This window comes from Scatophagus argus, chromosome 10 (genome assembly GCF_020382885.2).
Source record: "Scatophagus argus isolate fScaArg1 chromosome 10, fScaArg1.pri, whole genome shotgun sequence".
Lineage (NCBI taxonomy): Eukaryota > Metazoa > Chordata > Actinopteri > Scatophagidae > Scatophagus > Scatophagus argus.
Genome location: NC_058502.1, coordinates 18,929,959 through 18,950,571, shown reverse-complemented (window position 1 = coordinate 18,950,571; position 20,613 = coordinate 18,929,959). Strand labels below are relative to the sequence as shown.

General features: G+C 42.2%; 1 protein-coding gene across 3 annotated transcripts in view; it reads left to right on the top strand.

Moving 5' to 3' along the window:
* The window catches only part of LOC124066474 (adhesion G protein-coupled receptor A3), a 137,686-nt gene that overhangs the window by 30,517 nt on the left and 86,556 nt on the right, over nt 1–20,613 (top strand). For all 3 annotated transcript variants that reach the window (XM_046402865.1, XM_046402864.1, XM_046402863.1), the window contains 6 exons: nt 4,796–5,009; nt 13,510–13,674; nt 16,635–16,854; nt 17,297–17,446; nt 18,730–18,891; nt 19,229–19,462. In XM_046402865.1, coding sequence (XP_046258821.1) covers nt 4,796–5,009; nt 13,510–13,674; nt 16,635–16,854; nt 17,297–17,446; nt 18,730–18,891; nt 19,229–19,462 — 1,145 coding nt within the window. The remainder of the gene's footprint in view (nt 1–4,795; nt 5,010–13,509; nt 13,675–16,634; nt 16,855–17,296; nt 17,447–18,729; nt 18,892–19,228; nt 19,463–20,613) is intronic.

Here is a 20,613-nt window from a genome sequence, read left to right as displayed (position 1 = left end):
CATGCACTGTATGCCTGATGTGACAGAGTTTGCAGAAAACTAATGAGGAAAAATGGGTCTCAGCCTGCAACATGTTCTCCCCCATACAGTTTGTTTTTGCATACACAGGCAGGGCCATCCTGAGACACTGTTCTATGTAATCCTAATTGTATGTGTTCTTCATTTACACAGAACAATCCAAAGCAATTACAGGGTAATTCTGCGCAGTGCACAGACAAAGAGCCATGAGTGGTATCCAGTGGCAGGACGAGGAGCAATCCTTTCCAGCCCTGAAGCATCCATTATGGGATTACAATGATAACGTTCTGGGCTCCCTGCTCTCGCCATGCTTGGATCCATCCGACTCTCCACAGCACAGCAACTGCATCTCACAATACCATATTCATTCATTTGGCAACATGCAATTTTCAATTGGATACAGTGTTCTGCTCTAACAACCATATTTTTTAATGTTATTTGATGGTTGTTATTTTCATATGGCTTCACTTTGTAAGGGAATGTTGTACTGCCGTCAACAGCAGCCAAGACCTTGTGAAGGCAGTGTGGATGGGATATTGCTCAGCACCTGATGCTGGCTTCTTGTTATCAAGAAAAATGATGTGATGGGATGAAAAGATCCCTCATCCACGCTTACATACCATCGAAAATATTAATATTTTCCCACTGAGATTTTTACACACTGTTTTTATGAAGACATGCCACAGAAGATACATCTGTTTCTTACTCCAGCAGCTCCAGAATGATGGCTAGCAGATGTCTGCACAGCACATTCCAGCACTGAGCCCTTGTCCCTGTGCTGATACAGGTCGGGCACTGCCTGCAAATGAGGGGGAACGAAGGAGTGCATGCAGCTTCCTGCTAGGATCAGGTGCTTCCTGTGTTGAGGTCAGGGCAGGCGTCTGTTGGACTCATCTAGCGATGGCCTTCTGGTTCTTTAGCCCTGCCATGATGAGAGCCATAGAACAGACACGAAATCTGGAGCTAACATGTCATGTTACACACTGCAGGACAAGCCTCTGCTTTCCACAGCAGTATTTATTGCATGATGACATAGCAGTGCAATTGCCCTTTATAGGCCTCATGTCATTAAATTAAATTTCATGTGCAGGCCCATGTCTTTTAGCCTGTGGTGTGCCTCTCGTGATTTAACGATATAAAAATATAATGAAATAGAACTCAGCATAGTCTGTCATATGAGCCTTTGAAGTCCAGTCACATACCTCTTTTAAAATCAGTTGCTTTGAGAAAGGGGTAATGAAATGACCAAAGAACCAGCCATGGAGCATCAGTCAGTTCAGTTTGTATTAATACTTACCCCATTTTTACTCTGTACGTACTCAATCAATCACGTATAGCTCATCCACCATGTACAGATGTCAAATGTACAAACATTTCTTAATTGTTAAACAGTGAGGCTGTAACCACTTAGATAAAAACATGCTATATGGATCTTTTCCTGTAAATCATTTGTACAGGCAAGGGCAGTCTGAATGAAGCCCAATGATGACTTTCAATGTCAATGAAAAAAATTCCATAAATAGCATTAGAACTTGTAATGATTTGATGTTTTTTTTAAAGGATTCTAAGAAATGTGCCAGTTGATTGAACACTGTAAAAGTCTAAAGTACAGTTAGGTCCATATACTGTATATTGGAACAGGTTTTTTGGCATTTGTCCTCTGCACACCACCACATTGAATTTGAAATGAAATACTCAAGATGTGAGCGCATGTGGCATTAACCTTTTAGGAATTACAGCCATTTTTATACACCGACCCCCATTTGGGTGGCTGATAAATGATGGAGGGCGGCACGGTGGTGCAGTGGTTAGCACTGTCGCCTCATAGCAAGAGGGTTCCAGGTTCGAATCCCGGTCTGGGCCCTTCTATGTGGAGTTTGCATGTTCTCCCTGTGCCTGCGTGGGTTTTTTCCAGGTTCTCCGGCTTCCTCCCACAATACCAAAAACATGCACATTAGGTTAATTGGCTACTCTAAATTGCCCCTAGGTGTGAATGTGAGAGTGTGTGGTTGTCTGTCTTTGTGTGTTGGCCCTGCGATTGACTGGCGACCAGTCCAGGGTGTACCCCGCCTCTCGCCCGTAGTCAGCTGGGATAGGCTCCAGCTCCCCCGCGACCCTGACGGATAAGCGGTATAGAAAATGGATGGATGGATGTCCAGGTATGGCCTGTTCCAGATAAAGGTCTGGAGTTGGTTCTGAGTGTTACATTTGCATTTGGTAACTGTTCCCTAGAACACTCAACATGACAAAAAACCTTTTCACAACGTCTAGCCAAGTCAAGAACATTCTTGAGGAGGTAGGCATGTCATTGTAAAAGTCTGCAGTCAAGAGACGGCTTCATGAATGAAAATTACAGGGCTTCACAACAAGATGCAAATCACTGGGAACGCTCAACAACAGTCGGCCAGATTAGACTTTGCCAGAAAACACCTAAATAAGCCTGTCCAGTTCTGGAATAAGATTCTCTGGACTGACGAAAACAACATTAACTAGTACACGAATGATGGGGAGAGAAAAGAATTGACATTGAAAGGAACAGCTCATGATGCGAAGCAAACCACATCATTTGTCAATCTTGGTGGAGGTAGTGTTATGGCATGGACAGGTATGGCTGCCTATGGAACTGGGGCACTGGTGTTTACTGATAACCCGCAGCATGATGAATTCTGAAGTGTTTAAGGCAATACTCTCTGCTCAGATTCTGACAAAACGCATAGCAAAGGCAACCCAAGAGTTTCTCAAGGCAAAGAAATGGAATATTCTACACTGGCCAAGTCAGTCACCTGATCTCAACACACTTCACTTACTGAAGACAAGACTGAAGACAGAAAAAAAACCAAACAAGCAACAGCTGAAGAAAGCTGCAGTAAAGGCCTGGCAATATATCTCAAAGGACGAAAGTCATCATTTGGTCATGTGCAAGGGTTCCAGACTTCAGGCAGTCATTGATCTGGGTGTATAAAAATGGCTTAAATTCCTAAATGGTTAATGCCACACTTTTGTCAAACACCTTGAAATAAAGTGTAAAGTCTCCACTTGACTAACATCTTCAGTGTTTCATTTTAAATTCAAGGTGGTGGTGTACAGAGGCCAAATGCCAAAAAACTTATGCTTATACCAATATATATGGACCTAACTATAATTATGGTGGCATACCCCAGGCTGCTACTATCAGGATTAAGTTAGCTGTATCCTCACAAAGCTCTGGTAGTCAGGGTGCATCAATGTTTGTTCCACATACTGAGCCACACTGCTAATATACTCTCATACTCACACAGGCATTATATCAGCAAGCCTCTGTCCCTGTTTCCATCTCTCTTCCTCCTGCTCTTGCACACACGCACACACACACACACACAATAATTGCATTTTGCCCTGGCAGTGTCCAACAGGCGAAGGCAAGCAGCCACACTCTGATCCTTGGCTCAAAGCGTTGTTTCAACAGTATCAGCATCAGCCAAGTCAACAGTCAATGGCCCCCATGCTGCTTCTGCTGTGTGTCACCCGCAGGAGATAACAAAGCCTCCGCTGCTATTACTGAGGACTATCATAGAGTCTTAACTCTGTAACAGGGTCAGCTCAAGTAATTACATGGAGATTTCATCATGGAAAACCCAACACTAGTGACAGATTTTTAATGTTACTCTCAGAATATGACATTTTTCATTATGCACCTACGATTTTGAATTGCTTATGTAGAAAATTGAGGTCAAAGATCTGCATGTGTTAATAGTTGTGATTGTTGAATGGGTTATGTATCACCATTAGTAGTCTTGCTAACTGTGCTGTTCTGCTCAAGAGAAATGTTAAGTTGTGGGCTGCAGACATGCAGCCACATTACCTGACATGGATCTTTCAGTATTTTTCCTTTCCAACTAATGCATGGAACAGTGAAGGACTTTATGACCCATGTATCGGATTGCCTGACAGCAGCAACATCCACAATTGATTGGAATACAAGCGAAGGCAAACCGCTTGTTTTACGCTGCTCTTTGGAGCATATCCAAGGAAATACAAGCTCCAAAGGAAAACAGTACAGTGAGCTGGCAAGTGGATTAAAAAAGGAAAAAACACGGTCAGTCCATGTTTTCCAAACCAGGCAACTCTGATATGTCTCCACAGGTGCATTGTGATTAGAGACAGTGTCTTATATGTCCTATACCTGCGGTGTGATTCGATAAATCAGATCCAGAGGGATTTTCACTAAAAATCAACCCCCCGCTTCCCATATTCTGCCACTGGACTTAACACTCTCCTCTGCCTTCTAATCTTATCCTTATCGTAGACTTATTCTCTGGCAAAAAACTGCTTGAGGACTTAGTCAGTAAGTAATCCTATCACTGGTTTTGCGGCAGGCTTCCATTGTGAACATGTAAGGAGTCAAGGAGAGTCCAGGGGAGTGCTCAAGGCTGTTCTCTCTTATCAGCTGCTGTTCATCTCGCACAGCAACAGCAGCAACATGTGGGAATGACGGGGGAGGAGTATGACCTTGACAGAATGTTTGTGCGTGTGTTTGTGTGTGTTGACAGTATTTTGGGAGCATGTTCATGTGTTTGTGGTTGTGTATGCAGGGTTGATATGTGTCTGATTTCAATTCAAGCATGTAATTCTGTATTTGTAGATGTTAACACGGCTGGCAAAAATCCTGAGCCATGAAGAAATCCCCAAACACCCCTATTCTGCTTCAATCCTTTTCTTTCAAGGATGGAACAATCACCTCCTCTAAGGGAAGGTTTACAAGCTGACCATCCTATTTTATCCTTTCCTCATCTTCCAGATGGACCTCTGGAGATGCCTCTTTTCCAGCTCATCCCCTCCCAGAGACAACTGGTTTTTCATGGAGATCGTCTACCTCTGCAGTGCACTGCTTCCTACCTGGACCAGTCGGTGGAGCTGCGGTGGCGTCACAACGGCCACATTGTGACTACGCAGGAGGACCGGGGTGTCTATGTGGAGGAAACCCTGCTTCACGACTGCTGCCTGTTGACCAGGTACATGCAGAGAGAGGAGGGAGGAGGCGAGGGGGAAGGGAGATGAAGGGAGGGAGGATGGATGGGGGCATTGTGAGCTGAGAGCTGATTAGCGGTCGACTGGCCTGTTGCACTGACACACATACAAATAGTTTCAGGATGATGTCCACCCAAGCAAAAAAAAAGTCAAAAGGCATATGCTGCATAAACAGTCCAAAACATCCATGCATGTGTGTTTGCAAACAGTATTGAAGACACATATGTTCATTCATACACACAGACGCCCCTGTCCCTGTCTCTCACTCACTCATTGGAGCTGTGATTTACCTTTTGTTATTGGTGCCCTTGATAAGGATCTGAAAGGACAGGACAGAATTGGCTTGGCAGCGTGCCAACACCTTAGAGCAATCTGCGCCTCGTCTCTAGAGGTTGGCCGTCCAGCCGCTCCCTCAGCGCCGGCGGAGTGCAAGCTGATCACACACTAAGAGGAACAGATGCTGAATCATAATTGCAGTGATAAAATAGACTGGCAACACTGGCTTCGCACATTTCTCTGATAGAAGATGTTGCCGCAAGCTTGCATCCTCTTCCTGCCTTTGTTTTTTCGGGGTGTGTGTGTGTGTGTGTGCGTGTGTACGTATGTGCTTGCGTGCATGTGTTTGTGTGTGTATGTGTTAAAGTAAATACATTTGACGTAATGCTGTGGCAACAGGGCTCAGATGCAGGAGCACATTGCTGTTGATTACTTTAACTGCTGCCTGTTCTGACTCGGCCTCTCCAACATAAATATTGATGGGGCGCTGACAGAAATATGTATCCCTGTGTCAACAGGGCCACAACGCCTCTTGTTGTGTGGTTTATTTGGCAACAAGAATGCCAGCTGCTTTTCTGCTCCATATAGGGAAAAGTATATCGTTCCCCTGACTGTACAAGCACCGCAAATAGTCAATAAGTTTTGTTTTCATTACGTACCAGCTCACTGTTTGACATTCTCAGTGATCCCTACGGCGAATGCACTGTTTTGAATGGCTGGATTATAAGGCAAAGAAAGAACTTTTTTTGTGTCTGTAGTGATGTTGCTTGGCGTTGTTTATTTTTACGGAGGTATTCATCAATATGAGTCAATACAATATTTTAACTTCTTTGTCATTCACTACTCATTACACACCATCATCAACAGCTGTATAGAAGTATTAGGCCTACTTGTAATTTACTTGAATAAAGTACTTCTTCCTCACTACATTTCAGAATGAAATATTTCTCTACTTTTTCATTTTAATCCACTACATTTTATTAAACAGGTGATTTTTTTTTTCATACAAAACAATCATTTTTAAGAAGTAGCTTCACCTTTAGCTACAACAGTAAAATGCTGTTGGGGTATACATAAGTTACAGTGCATAAAAGCTAGAATATAGATGTTTCTAGTTATATTTTGTTACCTAAAGCTGCACTAAATAATATTGTGACAGTAACAATGGATCAAATGCCAATGTGTAATGAAAGTGATTTTGCAGTCCCTCCTGTTTTGATTTCACTCTCAATGCTCTCTTCAGCATTGTTTTCAGCAGGCAACTGTTTCAAGCAAAAAAGCTTAGATAAACCAATTTTACAGATGCTGCCCATGCTGCCCGTCATCATAGAATGTTAAAGTTTCTGAGGCAGGTAGTATTAAAAAAGACACTGGTGTGGGGTGCAATCAACATGCTGACCTTCACAAACTATGTCATATTAATAGTTTAAATTATGTTGAAATCACAGAAAGATTCTACACTTAGCATATTTAAGTTAAGAGTCTGAATACCACTTTCAACACCAATTATCAGTCAAGTTAATATGCAACAGTAGTGACATTCGGGTTTGCACTTGCTTTATACTTTGAAGCCCATGAGAGAGGAAATGGAGCCTTATTGTCTATTGTAAGCATGCAATTGACCATCTATATTGGCAGTGTACTGGCAAATGATGCCTGTCAGCTTCTCTTCCAGCCTTCTGCTTCTCCAGTCCCATCAGCACAAGTTGTTCTGCACCCCACCCCACCCCACCCCCCCCTCAAAAATGAGTCGTCCCGAATTTTGACTCTACTTTTACAGCTCTGTGTCCCAGTGGAAATTGTTGAATTTCTCTTTGCTCCCATTCTGATTAGGGCCCCACTCATAATTACCCACTGCTCTCCTCTTGTATACACAAATAATGCAGTGTTCTCCCCCAAATGAAACCCATTTGGGTCATGTTGCTCTTGGCACCTAGAATGTCTCCCTCCTGTAGAAAACCTGCAAGGAGAAGACATCATTTCCATAGCTGATGAATGTGTAACAGAGCTTGGTCCAACAAAAACAATCTGCTATGTACTGGCTGAATTTCACCCCTCGCCCTGAGCTGTATCTTAAATTGCAGCGTTGAGAGAGACGTGTGGGGGAAATTAAAGCCTTGTGACTTCACTGGTCTAGCACTCGTTAAGTCAAAAAAAAAAAAAGAAAAAAACTTGACTAATGTTTTGTCCTTTGACATGCCAGACGCTGCCACTGCTCGTTTAGCTGCAGTGGACAATATATTAGTCATTACGGCCCGTGTTGATGTCGTTCACCTTGGATAAATGTGCTCTGAGTCAGTCAGCCTCGCCCTGTATGCCCCATCAGAGGGGAAAGACTGAATATACACGGATTTAGTGTGTGGCTTAAAGCCCTCGTCTGGATTTGTCGCACAGCGCTGCAGCAGTGCGAGCGGAGATGCCAAGGCCTCAGTGAAGTGACCTCTTTGAAGGTGAACCCAGAATGTTTAGTGGCCATTTTCTCAGTTAAATTCTGTTTATCCTGCTTTAGTCTGTTATCAGGCAAATGACCAATGCAGACATTCAAAACAGGACATGATTTTTTTGTGTACTGAAGAAGGCATGAAATACGTTTTGTAATTTTTGTTTTGTATTGCATTTTTGTGTCTTTCAACTCCCTCCCGCTTTCACACTGTGGTGTGTCATTATTGCCTCTTATTTCATGGCACAGGTGGGCCCATAAGCTGATCCGTTTACATTGCTCACAGTTTGCTGCTGCAAAAAACCAGGCCCCATGAGGCCTAATGATTCTGCGATGTGGGCCAGACTCCTGCTGAGTAATGGTGTCAAGCCAAACTCCCAGTATTAGCTATGCTAGCGGCAGCAGTGGGACCAGCCTGTGATTCATGTTTCATTAATCAAACATTTTAGAGCCCCGTAGCTACCTACCACAGACACTTTGGATGTATCTTTCTTAATCCTCTCCATTTTTAATCAGGCTAATCTTGCACAAAATGAAGAACCTGCTTTGGAAATATTACTGAAGGCAAAGGAAGAGTGAACATGTCCTTCCCTGCCTCTTTCTTCATGTCTGTGTTGGTGATCTCTCTCTCTTTCCATTTTTTTCTGTTCATACTACTCTCTGCTCCTGGTTACATATATAATCTTTCAATCTATAATCTTCTTTAAATTCTACCCATAGCTCTTTCCCCTTTTATTGCATTCCACTGTGTTTTCTATAAATATTTACCTCTGCACTTTTATATCTTGAATTTACCAATCCGTTTTAGCTTTTGTGCAGCATCAGTCGCTAAGGACACCAAATTTGATCAAGTCCACACATAGACAAGTGTGCTTCTGGGATCATCACTTTGCTGCTTGCCAGTTCCAGTCAATAAAGATAAATAAAAGCTCTTAGCTACACTGGGTGAAGCTTAGCAAGGATCAAGCCAAATGTTAATTATCAACTGCCTACATAATATATTGTGAGGAGTAGTGGACAGAATAGGTGAAGACAAGGAGCTAACATAATATGGCTGCTGCCCCAGTGGGAATTGTATGTTGTCAGAGTGAATTATGGCCCTCAGTCTATATGTCTGTGTACATACTAAACATACACAGGTGTACCTGCACGCATCTTTACATGGATGTGTTGCCCCTCTTCACATCTAAATATGCAAGAAAACGGTGCCTTTTGGCGTAAGTTCAAAAATGCACATTTGTAATGCCCTCATAAGCTGTGATAAAACACAAACTGTGATCAGAAAGCTTACATGAAAATGTTCCAGCTTTGGAACATTTGTTGGATTGGGGGAACAGACTGAAGTTTACAGTCTCGTAAACTACATTATGTAAACAAATTGTTAAATATCAGCGCACAAGCATAAATGTTCCTAATGAGTCCTTGGGGAACTGCTCCACAATGGTGCAGTGTTACTGTGGATGTAGGTCAGTGCTTTGTGTATGTATGCCCCTGTCCTACTGCTGTTCACATATTGGGGCGGTTTCTTCATATGTTTATGTGTGGACAACCTTTTTTCTGAAAATTGGGCTGGTCGTTGGAAGGTTTCCTCAGCTCTCCTTGTTTTGTCTGGATGCAGTAGTTCATCGGGGACGTTTGTGATCAGGCTGCAGCAAAATCTGCCGTCCGTAGTGAGGTTTTCCTATGTGAGACTGGCGGTAGGAGTCGCAGAGGGGGTATCATAGGAGAGAGGAGCGGTGGGCGGATGGGTGTGTATGTGTGTTGGGGAGGGGGGGGAATGTATTTCCCTGTGTATTTCCCAACATTTAGGCATTTGGCCCATGTTCAGCAATGATGTAACTGTCCCCTCTGCAGATTATTCATGCTTAGAGAGTACAAGTGCAGGAGATCTGCCTCACACACCATCACTACCATCTACAACAATGCAAATTTATCAGAAATTTTATTGTTTTATGTACTGCTCTTGTCATCATTAATTATGTGAACATTCTCCTAAAATATTATTAAATGGCTTATAAGGTTTAAGGACCATTCACCAAATGTTTATGAATACAAAATCTTCAGTTTAAGTATTTAGCACTGATTCTTATCCACACCTGGGGACCACTGGTGACTTGGAGGTCAATCAGAGCTCATCAGCCAAAGTTATGAATATATTGTTAATTGCCTACATTCACTTTTCTTGCAGAGGTTGGAGGCTTAATTATTCAGTGGTGGGGCTATTGAAGTTGAAGTAAAAACATGAATAAACAAGGCTTTATATGCCTTCCACAAACACAAACACTCAATGGTAAAATACTAACATGGATAACTATACTTCTTTTGAGTTAAGAGAAAATAAAATAATACGCTGACAAGTGCAGACAGAAGGCAGACAGAAATAGACTTTGGAAAACTTTGACAGTCAGAAAAATTAGAGAGAGAATAACAAAAAGGAAACAAAAAAAAACCAAAACAAAACTACACAGCAGACAAACATAGACAAATACCTCAGTAAGTTCCAATGAAAATACATGACGGGATATTCAGTTTGATTTGATGAGGCCTGCTTGAACCTGCTCTAGTTGCTGCTGTCTAACTTTAACAACGCTAACAGCACTATCAGGAGAGAGCAGCACCGGAGAAGCTAATGTAACTGTTGATCCTCCCCACAGTTGGTTCGATGGCTGCCTCCATTTTTTCACCCTTACTGGTTTCTGGTGCCCTACAAGACTGCTTGATGATTTAGCATGGGGCTATGATAGCAATACAAACTTGTGGAGTACTTTTTTTACACAGTGCAAGAACAAAGTAAAAAAATAAGAGAAATCAGCTTTGGAACTGTTTTATGTGGAAGGAAAATTGGGAACAATATTGATCTCTCAAGTTCTGTATTACTAAATCAATAAGCAGTCTTCCACTTCCTCTTTCTATACCCCCCAATATTGTGATTTGTTATGTAACTGTTCCACTGTAGAGACAGGCTGATAGCTGGACTGAGCCCAGAGGGTTTACATTTAAAGCCCATTCACACTTTAAACTCAACTTGTGTCCTGTGAAAGGAGGAGGAGAGAGGTTAAGTATCTCTTCTTAAACTAAATGTTTCATGAAATGAGATGTACAGGCATCACTGCAGTTGGAGAGTGACTCATTCTCACAGTTAGATTCTTACAGTTTATCAAAAGTTTGTAGAAATCTGTCTCAGTGACAGAACTTAAGATCCTGTCCAAACTATGAAATGATTGGTGCAAAAATCCCTTTAAAAATGCCCAGAAATGCTGTTTGGACAACTGAAAATGTACTTATACGCGCATGCAAAAACACGTATTCACAGACAGTCAGACACAAACACACACATACACACACACACAGGCACACAGACATACACACTTGTTCTCTAGCCCGGAATGTCATCATCTCAGTCAAGCGTTTAAATCTGATTTAGGGCCTTTTAGAAAAGCAATCAGAAAAGAGAGCTTTAGTGGAACACAGAAGATGAAATCAGGATTCATTTTCATAACTCGCCCACAGAAAGTCATTGGAGCAAAGTCACGGGTCCGTTCTGCACAAGGGATGTCAACAGCATACTCTGATGTCCACGGGTCTTCACTTACAAAGCAAACAGCAGAGGAGGCGAGTTCACACCAGAGCAAAATGTGATTTCATATGGAAGTTTTTTATGTATACACAGGTTACCTTTCCAGTGGATTCAAAACACCTGAGATTATTTGATACTGGCATGTAGACTGAAAGCATTTGACTGACAGGCTTCATCCAGGATCATATTTACTGTGATTTGGTATTAATATTTATGTTATTTGTTTTGAAGATTCATGTTTTAAATTTGTGTAACTTTTGATATTTATAGTAGTATTTAGAAGAGTGTTATTTACAGCATAATTCTGGGACTGTGATCACTACTTTAGTTATTCCACTCACTCCTATTATGTCAGTTATCTGTGACAATGTTAAAAACCTTACATTGTAATCTATAGCCACATTAGCAGCATGATGGCAATGCCACTTGCTTCATCAGTCCATCACACTGAAATATCCCCACAGCTTTGAGATGATTTGCTAATAAATGCTCCCCTCAGTAGTAACTTTCCTTCAGGTCAAAATTTTGGTGTCTGACGTAATAGCTGCAAATCTAATGACATTCCCATGAACCTCAGCTATACTTTATACTATGCTTTGTGTTAATAAGCAAATGTTATCATGCTAATATATTTAACCAAGATGACTATAGTAAGCATCTGTGTTTGCTGAACAGCAGCATGTTTGCCTTGTTAGCATGTTAGCATGCACCAAGCACTGCTGTGACTAAGAGCATTCCCACTAAGCCATTACTATGTGTGTAGACTCTCTGTTTTGTTGTCAATAGCTTGCCAAATGCGCACAATGTGACAGCGAAATGCAACATGACTACAATGGATTTTTTTATCAGACTTTGTTTTTTGATGTCAGTGGTGAAGGTCGTGTTTATTTGTCAGTCATAATTAAAGAGCAAAGTCCAAACGCACTGTTTGGGATTGATGATCAGAACTCGTACACATGGCCATGGAGGGAAGGATGCCTAATTTTTGTAATGAAGACACCAGAATGCAATGGAGTCAAAAGTCGTTGTGAAGTGAGGCAGATGCTCCAGTGCAGGTCATCTGGTGATGGGCTAAGGTGTTTCCCCTCCTTTCACCCAGTGCATGCTGGGACAGGCTCAGGACTGGATGCATACTAAGACAGAAAAGGGAGAAGGATAGAGAGCTGGAGAGAAGAGCAGACAAACTGAAAGCATTTAATGCTCTGAATAAATATTTTTCTCACACCCTCTGAGAAACATTTTCTGGGATTACGGCTTCTCCACATCAGAGCCGCTTCAGCCGCTAATCATCTTTACTCTGAAAGATTTCAGTTTCTTGTCCAGCCTGTCACTTCTAATTTTTAAAGTCAACATTCATTTTCATTTGTGGAGCATTGTTCCCTAAGTCGCATTTAAAAACTTTATACAATATTTTGTGGATACACTGTGACTTATGTTATGAATGCAGATGGCTTAATTAAATTGCAAAGAAAAAACAATTTTAGCTTCTTAATACACACAAAGCAAAGTGTTTATTTGACTATAACTGGATTGCATATAGAAATCAAACAGTTGACAGTGGTTTTTCTAGGAGGTAGCATTTCCATTGTGATAATGCCCATTGGTTAATTTTTCTCCTATTTTTTCATAAGAAGTAAAATCTGCAAGATTAGTCGCCTTGGCAAATGGCTTACAGTGGCTGTTTGTCACTGTTGCACCATCCTTTGTTTAATCAGGCATTTTCCATTGAGATCGGAATCACTGTGACAAAGAAAGAAAGATAAGCATGAGTAATGATCATCTTAAGTCATGGCAAACATTTTAAACCACTGCATACACATACACACACAAGGGGCTCTTGAATGTATTAGATTTTGTGAAGTGCACACACACACACACACACACACACATTTTTGTATTCCTGTCCTGATGAGGAGCTGACTGCCACTGACTACAGATTCTTTAAGATGTTGCCCTAACCTTAACCCTCCCCACTGCAACTTTAATCCTTAGCCTAATACAAAAATAATCCAAACCACCTTAAATTGAAGACTTAAAACAAAGACAATCCTCAGTCTACAGTAACGCTTAACACAAAGACAAAGCCTAATCCAACACCTTGTACAAACCTCTTAAGGACATCTGAGGTTCACCAACATTCAAGCCACATATACACATAATCCAAACACACGCCTCTGTTCTCCTCCCACAGTGAGGTCATCCTCTCCAACATCGATGTGGGCGTCGCTGGCATCTGGGAGTGCCTGGTAACCAGTTCCCGTGGCAACACTACTCAGCAGATGGAGATAGTTGTTTTGGAGACGTCGGCACCCTACTGCCCAGCTGAAAGAGTGACCAACAACAAGGGGGACTTCAGGTGGGTCACCTCTCAGCAGTCACATGTGGTCGCTCAACCATGTGTGCAGGCCTGTCAGTATGGGTGCCTGTTAGTTTTATCTTCAGTTATTTGACAGAGCCCATTCTATTTATTGTTTTGATTGTGTGGTCTTATTTTATTTCAGATATTTTAATATTTTTCACAGGCCCACGTATGGGTTCAGCCGGTCTCGTAACAAGATCAACTCTAACATGGACTTAGATTGAATTGATTGAAATTTTGGCAAATGTGCTTAAACAACTCTCATGCCTGGGTGGTAAAGGCTGTTTAACACAGAAAGTGGAAATGGGGAAACAGCTGGCCTGGCTCTGTCCAAGTGCAGCAAAATCCACCTAGCAGTGCCTCTAAAGCTCACTAATTTAATATCTTGTCTATTTAATCTGTACAAAATCTGTAAAACTGGGTTTATGGGGCTTTATGTGCCACCGGAAATAATCCAACACACCGAGATAAACCCTCATGCAGTGAATTTTACACTTGAGCTTTTGTATGAATTAAACAAGAGATATAATGAGTTAATTAGTGAGCTTTTGGGGTGTTGCTAGGCAGATGTTGTGCCACTCAGACAGAGCCAGGCCAGCTGTTTCCTCCTGTTTCCAGTCTTTGCATTAAGCCAAGCTACTGGCAGTAGCTTCATATCTGTATTCATACAGACATGAGAGTGGCACTGATGTTTCGAACTAACTCACGGAGAGAAAGTGATTAAGCATAAGATAAGATGCCATCAAAAAACCTTTATTAGTACCGCAAAGGTAAAAAAAATTCTCAGTGTCACAGCAGCATGAGGATTGCATACGATGGTACAGACGGTACAGTAGAAAATAAACTGTACAAAAACACACAATAGTTAGAGTACTGCACAATTATTACATCATTAGCAGTAAGAAATTATTACTGTTGCACTTAGGAGTAAAAATGTGATTTCAAATGAGTAACTGAAGATTAGTTTGTAAGGTTTTTCTTACCTCCTGCAAAAAAAAAAATACCTTGAAATCTCAAGTGTACTTTTCATTTAACGACTAGTTTGTGTAATTAGTGGTAATAGGCAGGAATTGCTGGTTTTCAAACCTTGAGCTTTTCCAGCAAAATAAGGCACTAGTTTAACCTCACTATAATTTAAGTCACCAGAAATATTCCCAATCACAGAGCCTAGTGTATAAAAATTAATACCCACTCACTCTCTCTGCTATTATCTGCCCATGTACAGTGCAGTTGAGGTACTTAAGTCTGGTCCTTGCAGGTGTCTTGTGTTTTTTTTGTTGCACCCGACAAAAAACCTGCCACACCTGGCTCGCCTTGCACCAGATGTGGCTCATTAACTGTCAAAGACCACAATTGCTCATGTACAGTAGAGCCTGAGTTGCTCATATATTTTAATAAAAATTGGATATATGATAATGTAAACTCCCACAAACATGATTGCTCACTGTAATCTGACTTTATAGCAAGACTGCCAAAAAGAGGATCCCTTTGCCCGCTGCATCCAGTGTCTTTCTTCATGTCCTCCAGTCCTTGTGGCCACCTTGACACCACATAGTTGTATGCACACTCTCACATCCTCCACCTCTTCTCCCCCTGTGGGTGTGCTGTTGTCGTGTATTATCCTTTGTAGCCGCTGTACTTTACAGCCCACCTCCAGTGAGGCAAGCACAGAGGCTTTGTTTCTGCTGGAGCACTGGAGTAATGGGCTGTAAAATGAGCCCCCTTTTTTGTTGGGGGCGAAATTAGCGCCATTTATTACTAAGTAGCTGCTCTTGCTGCTGCTGCTGTAACAACGTGAATGGAGAGAGAGAGAGAGAGACTGAAAAAATAGGGTGGGGAGCAGAGACATGGCAGGTCTCTACCCTCAGAACAGATTACCAGCCTCCTGAGTGCCCCTGCTCCTTTATTTTCATTTAAGATGAAGTCAAAAGTGTTGCCACATTAAGCATTACTTCTGCCACTTTACTGCAGTAAGATTGTGACGTTGCCTACAGGAGAAAACCACAAAACATAAGACACATGTTTCTCCTCTGATTGCAGACAAATTGATCAAGATGCATGAGCACAAACATCTCTATCCTCAGGCTGCAGAAACACAGAAATAAGACCTTTAATCTGTAACAGCACTAGGAAACAAAACATGGAGCTCTTTTACTACTTCAGAACTGGATGCTAATATAGTGGACTATGAAGGTTAGACTGACTTTTTACACTCAAACAAGCTTTACTTTATTGAAACACTAACAGGCATTCCCCAGAATGAAATTAAAGTTGTCCATCTACCGTGTAAAGTCACCCCAGCACGGGTTGGTCAGTAGAGCAGTTCCAAGGCTTCGCTCTTGGTGACATTATCAACACAGTGTCATTTCTTGCTTCAGAGGAGACTTCGCTGAACTTTTCATGGCGATAGGAACAACACTTAAAATTACTCTTTTAGGCTGAATTTCCCTGTTAGGGAAAGAACATGTAGAAATCCTACATTTTCCATGGATGAGTTCAACAGAAAAGGTTGGCTGTTAAGCTTCTGTGTCTTTCGCCCCTCGCCCCAGTTTGTAGCAAAGCCTTTCACTGAATACATTATGCAACTGTTTTCACAGGAAATCAATTGATATGTAATTATTAATATTGATATGTAAAATTGGTGGAGTGCCCCTTTATGTGCATCCTGTCTTTAAATAAAGTTTGCTTTAATTGTGCAAAGACAATGACATTCAATAATAAAGTTAGTAAATAAACTTAATCAAGTCAGAAGTCATTAATAACACAACACATTGTTTCACAATCAAGTATCAGAATCTGGCAGTCTTCTGAAAAACTAATTAGAGCTAGCTGTAAATCAAATATGTAAATTAATAATTTCCAAAGTACAGGGAGTATGAAATTGCCATCTGGTGCAGTGAATGCAGAATCCTAAACTCACTTCATTCCTGATAATTCAGAGATATCTTGTGTGGCAGGTGGCCAAAGACTTTAGCCGGCATCCTGACCTTCCTGCCCTGCGCTCCTGCCTCGTTTGGCTCTGCCCCTCACCCGCCTGGCAGTGCTTCTCGCCCTTCCAGCCAGAGGGAGAAGAAGGCGTGGCGGCGCTGCGACCGGTCTGGGCGGTGGGCTGAAGAGGACTACACTCAGTGCCCGTATGCCAGCGAACTGACCCGCGTGCTGCATGAGCTCACACAGGTATACCTTCTGTCTTTCACTTTCAGTAAATCACTTTTAATTTTGCGACTTTATGACGTTCATCATGCTCACATATTTACCATTTATCTCCTCCTCTCCTAAGCATGATCTGATAACTTCATATGCCTGCAATAGAGAAACCAACGGGATTCATCTGTAGCCTGCAGATATTTGCAGATCTATACACGCCACTTTTTATGTTCCTAATACAAACTGACTGATGATGAGATGCTTCCTGTGTTACTCATGGGATTACTGTACCACATGCTGCAAGTCGTTAAGTTCACAAAACTACATACATGACATGAAATATTATTACATTGGTTTATTATCTACTATATGCTCTCGCAGCTGTTTCATGTTAAGTCTCTATTGAATTGTGATGATGGACTGTGTGATCATCCTCTCTGTTTATTACTATGTATTTTCCTTTTTATTCCAGATAACTATAAATACCACCAATGCTCAGCCTTTAGGCCAGCAGCTGGTGGCCTTCACCAGCAGAGCAGCACACTTCACTGATGTCATGGATGTCATTTTCGTCACACACCTGGTGGAGAGACTGACAAGGCTGGTGGAGAAACGTAGAGAGGTAAGAATGAACACACAGATCTACACCGCACGCAGTTTACTTCATAACATGTGACTAAATAAGATAAAATAAAGTAAAATAAGAACTGTTTCCTTTGAAAGTCTGGCACTAAAAAGCATCCCCCAGCACCCCAAAGTGGCAAATTCTCACCATTAAAGTTATGCTCAATTATCTATTTGCACTTTCTGTTTGCAATGTCACCTACCCCTGGATTACACTTATATTGAAGAAAATGAATGTGTAGTCAGATCTGACTGAGTCCAGCCATTCACCCCTTCAACCCTCCTGCTCTCCCGTGGGCTGGCATGCCTCATAAGAACAAACAGAAACAGTCTTTCTTTGGCCATCATCCCATCTTTTTGACTTCAGCTCAGGCTCAGATTGTAGTGAGCCCATTATTTTGCATTTTACACCAAAGTGCTGCCTTATTCATACATTTGCTCCTATTGTGACCGTCCTATTTACGCAGTTGCTCATTAAGAAAGGCTCAAAACTGTCGAGAGACTCTTAAGAGACCAAATTGAGCAAACAGAAAGGACAGTTCAGTGGATGTCAGCGATAGACAGCAGGGGCTGCATAAAAAGACATGGCAACATGCTGTTGTTCTGGCTTCAATCCCTCAGTCGATTCCAGACAGCTTAACTTTTCACCTCATATGCTTTCCTCTTGCCTGTGGTAGCGTTGGACCTGAATGACAATTATGGTTATGAAGATGCATCTCTTTTTTGGCAAGTTGTTCCATTTTTACCTTAAGTGAACTTGTGCTCCATCTTTCTGTGGCCAGAGGCAATCGGAGGGCTTTACGTCACGCTGAAGGTCAGGTTGTGCGAGGGGAAGGGTGTCGAGCCTAGTCAGTAAAAAGAATCAATATTAGCTCTCACTTGTCCAATTACTCATCATAGGTCACTCGAGAGGAGATATTATTCTTGGAGTTTCATCATTTATAAGACAATTCTGGTGAGACCACCCTCATTCATCCTATAAAGAACAGTCAAATGAAGCAACAATGAAAAGTACAGTAAGTAAATAGCTAACTGCCACCCCAAGGAAGCGATTATGCCCCACTGGAGCTGCTTATCTAAATTAAATCTCCCTATAATGAATGAAGCTACCATTGCCTCCCTCACAATTCTGACTAGCGATTATAAATGTGCCTGTTGTTGCGGACATGATTGATGTGTATGATGAGTCTGCTTGCTCGCGTGTGTGTGGGCTTTGTACGTTCGGTTTGTGTAGCTGTGTACAGTGCATCTTTGCATACATGTCTGCTTGTGCTGTTGCAGCTGGGGGACTATATATCAGACATAGCCAGTAACATGATGCTGGTGGAAGAGCATATCCTGTGGATGGCGCAGAATGAGGCCAGAGCGTGCACTCGGATCGTCCAGTGTGTGGAGCGGATTGCCGACCTGGCGCTGACCGGAGACAATCAGGTCATTTCTAAGGTATGGCTGGACTTTAAAACACTGACACTGACTCACAGCCGCACTCAGTTAAGGCAAAGGTTGATTATCTGACTAAATGTCCCATAGCTTTACCTTTTTTCTTGCAGCCTAGAATAATGAGAAGTTAATCTGGCTCGAGGAGATAGCTAGAATAAGGCAAGAGAAAGATAAATTGCTTCCTTTTGTTTCTTCTTGCTTCCGTCTATTTTTTAACCTCTGTCACTTGGGATAAAAGCATCTGCTAAATGACTAATGTAAAGCTTTCTGGCCTCCCTCCCTCTGCCACCCTCCAACCCTTCCCTCTCTCTCATCATTCCTTATTCTTGACCCCACCTAGGTATCTGCTAACATAGCCCTGGAAGCCTTTCTGATCCGGCCGTCTAACTTTCTTGGTCTGTCCTGCACGGCACTTCAGCGGCCGTCCTCATCTGCCAACTCGCCCCTCCCTGACAGCCACTCCCACACTGACAAGGACAGGAGCAGAGAGCGTGATGCCGTGGGGGAATCGTTGCTCAACTTCAAATGCCACACTGTCAACAACAGCGGCTCACCAGCCAGTCAGCTCAGCAAGGTAAGGCACAAGTTAATAACTGCTGTGAAACTTTTGTAAAATATGCTATTCCACTCTTTTGCTGAGCTCCGTTAGCAAAATCCACCAAATCCAGCCTGAGGTCAGGTAACAACGTTCTTTGAGTGCTTCTCTTTCTCACTCCCGGGGTGGGGTTTGAAGGCCACACACTTATGTATGTCTTGACACTGTTCAGATGCATGAGTGAGAACACAAGAACAGAAGATATTTTAACAGAAGAGGAAGAGAGAGAAGAAAAAATATGGCAAATAGAGTACAGCTCGTACAGCAGCCATGGGCACAATAAAATTAATTCTCCAGCAGCACACATTTGAAGCATGCAAGAAGGATTACCACCTGCCCTTAAGTCCATTGTTGCCTATTTGTCCTACCAAGATGACACCTTGTTTGGGTTTGTTGGCACGCCATAGATCAGCTGCTGATAGGTAGGGTTGTAGTGGGGGAAGGGCTCACAAATAGGACAGTAAATTGGGAGTCAGTGAACATGGGCCACTCCCCTGTGATGAATAAGATGGCCTTGGATCCCCGTCGCTTTAAATCAGCCACAGCCCCTCCGTGGCTCCAGTTGTGGCCGTCACCAGTGACAAATACCACATCAACAGACGACAAGCCCTCTGCATCTGCAGACGGCAGGCGAAACACTCAACTCCCCTGGCACTCAAGTGGCATAGAATATGAACAGTTTGCACCCTCCAGCTATTCAGTCCACCGATGAATTCATCAGTGTGCATGTGAGTGTACCCTGTCTGTGCATGTTAGCAGTATGAGTGTGCATGCGTATTTCATTTCCCCCATCTTCTTCTTCTCTGGTGAGACAGTGTCAGGTCTCTGTGGTTTTGTCAGCAATTACAGCACTTAATTCTTGCTTCAGGCTGTGTGTAGAGTGTGTTCATGTATGTATGTGTATATACATTTCTGGAAGCCGAGCTAAGTCAGCTGTATCAAGATAATACTCTAGAGACTACTCCACAAATTTGTTCAAATCACCTCTTGATTATTTCCAGATGGACTTTGTCAAATTAGGTGGCAACTGTGTGGAAAACATTTATTTTTGTTAACTCTGAGAACAAATCTCAATGCCTGCACCTAATAGTTTTGACATTTTTCTCTTTGCTTCAAAGAGAAAAAAATCT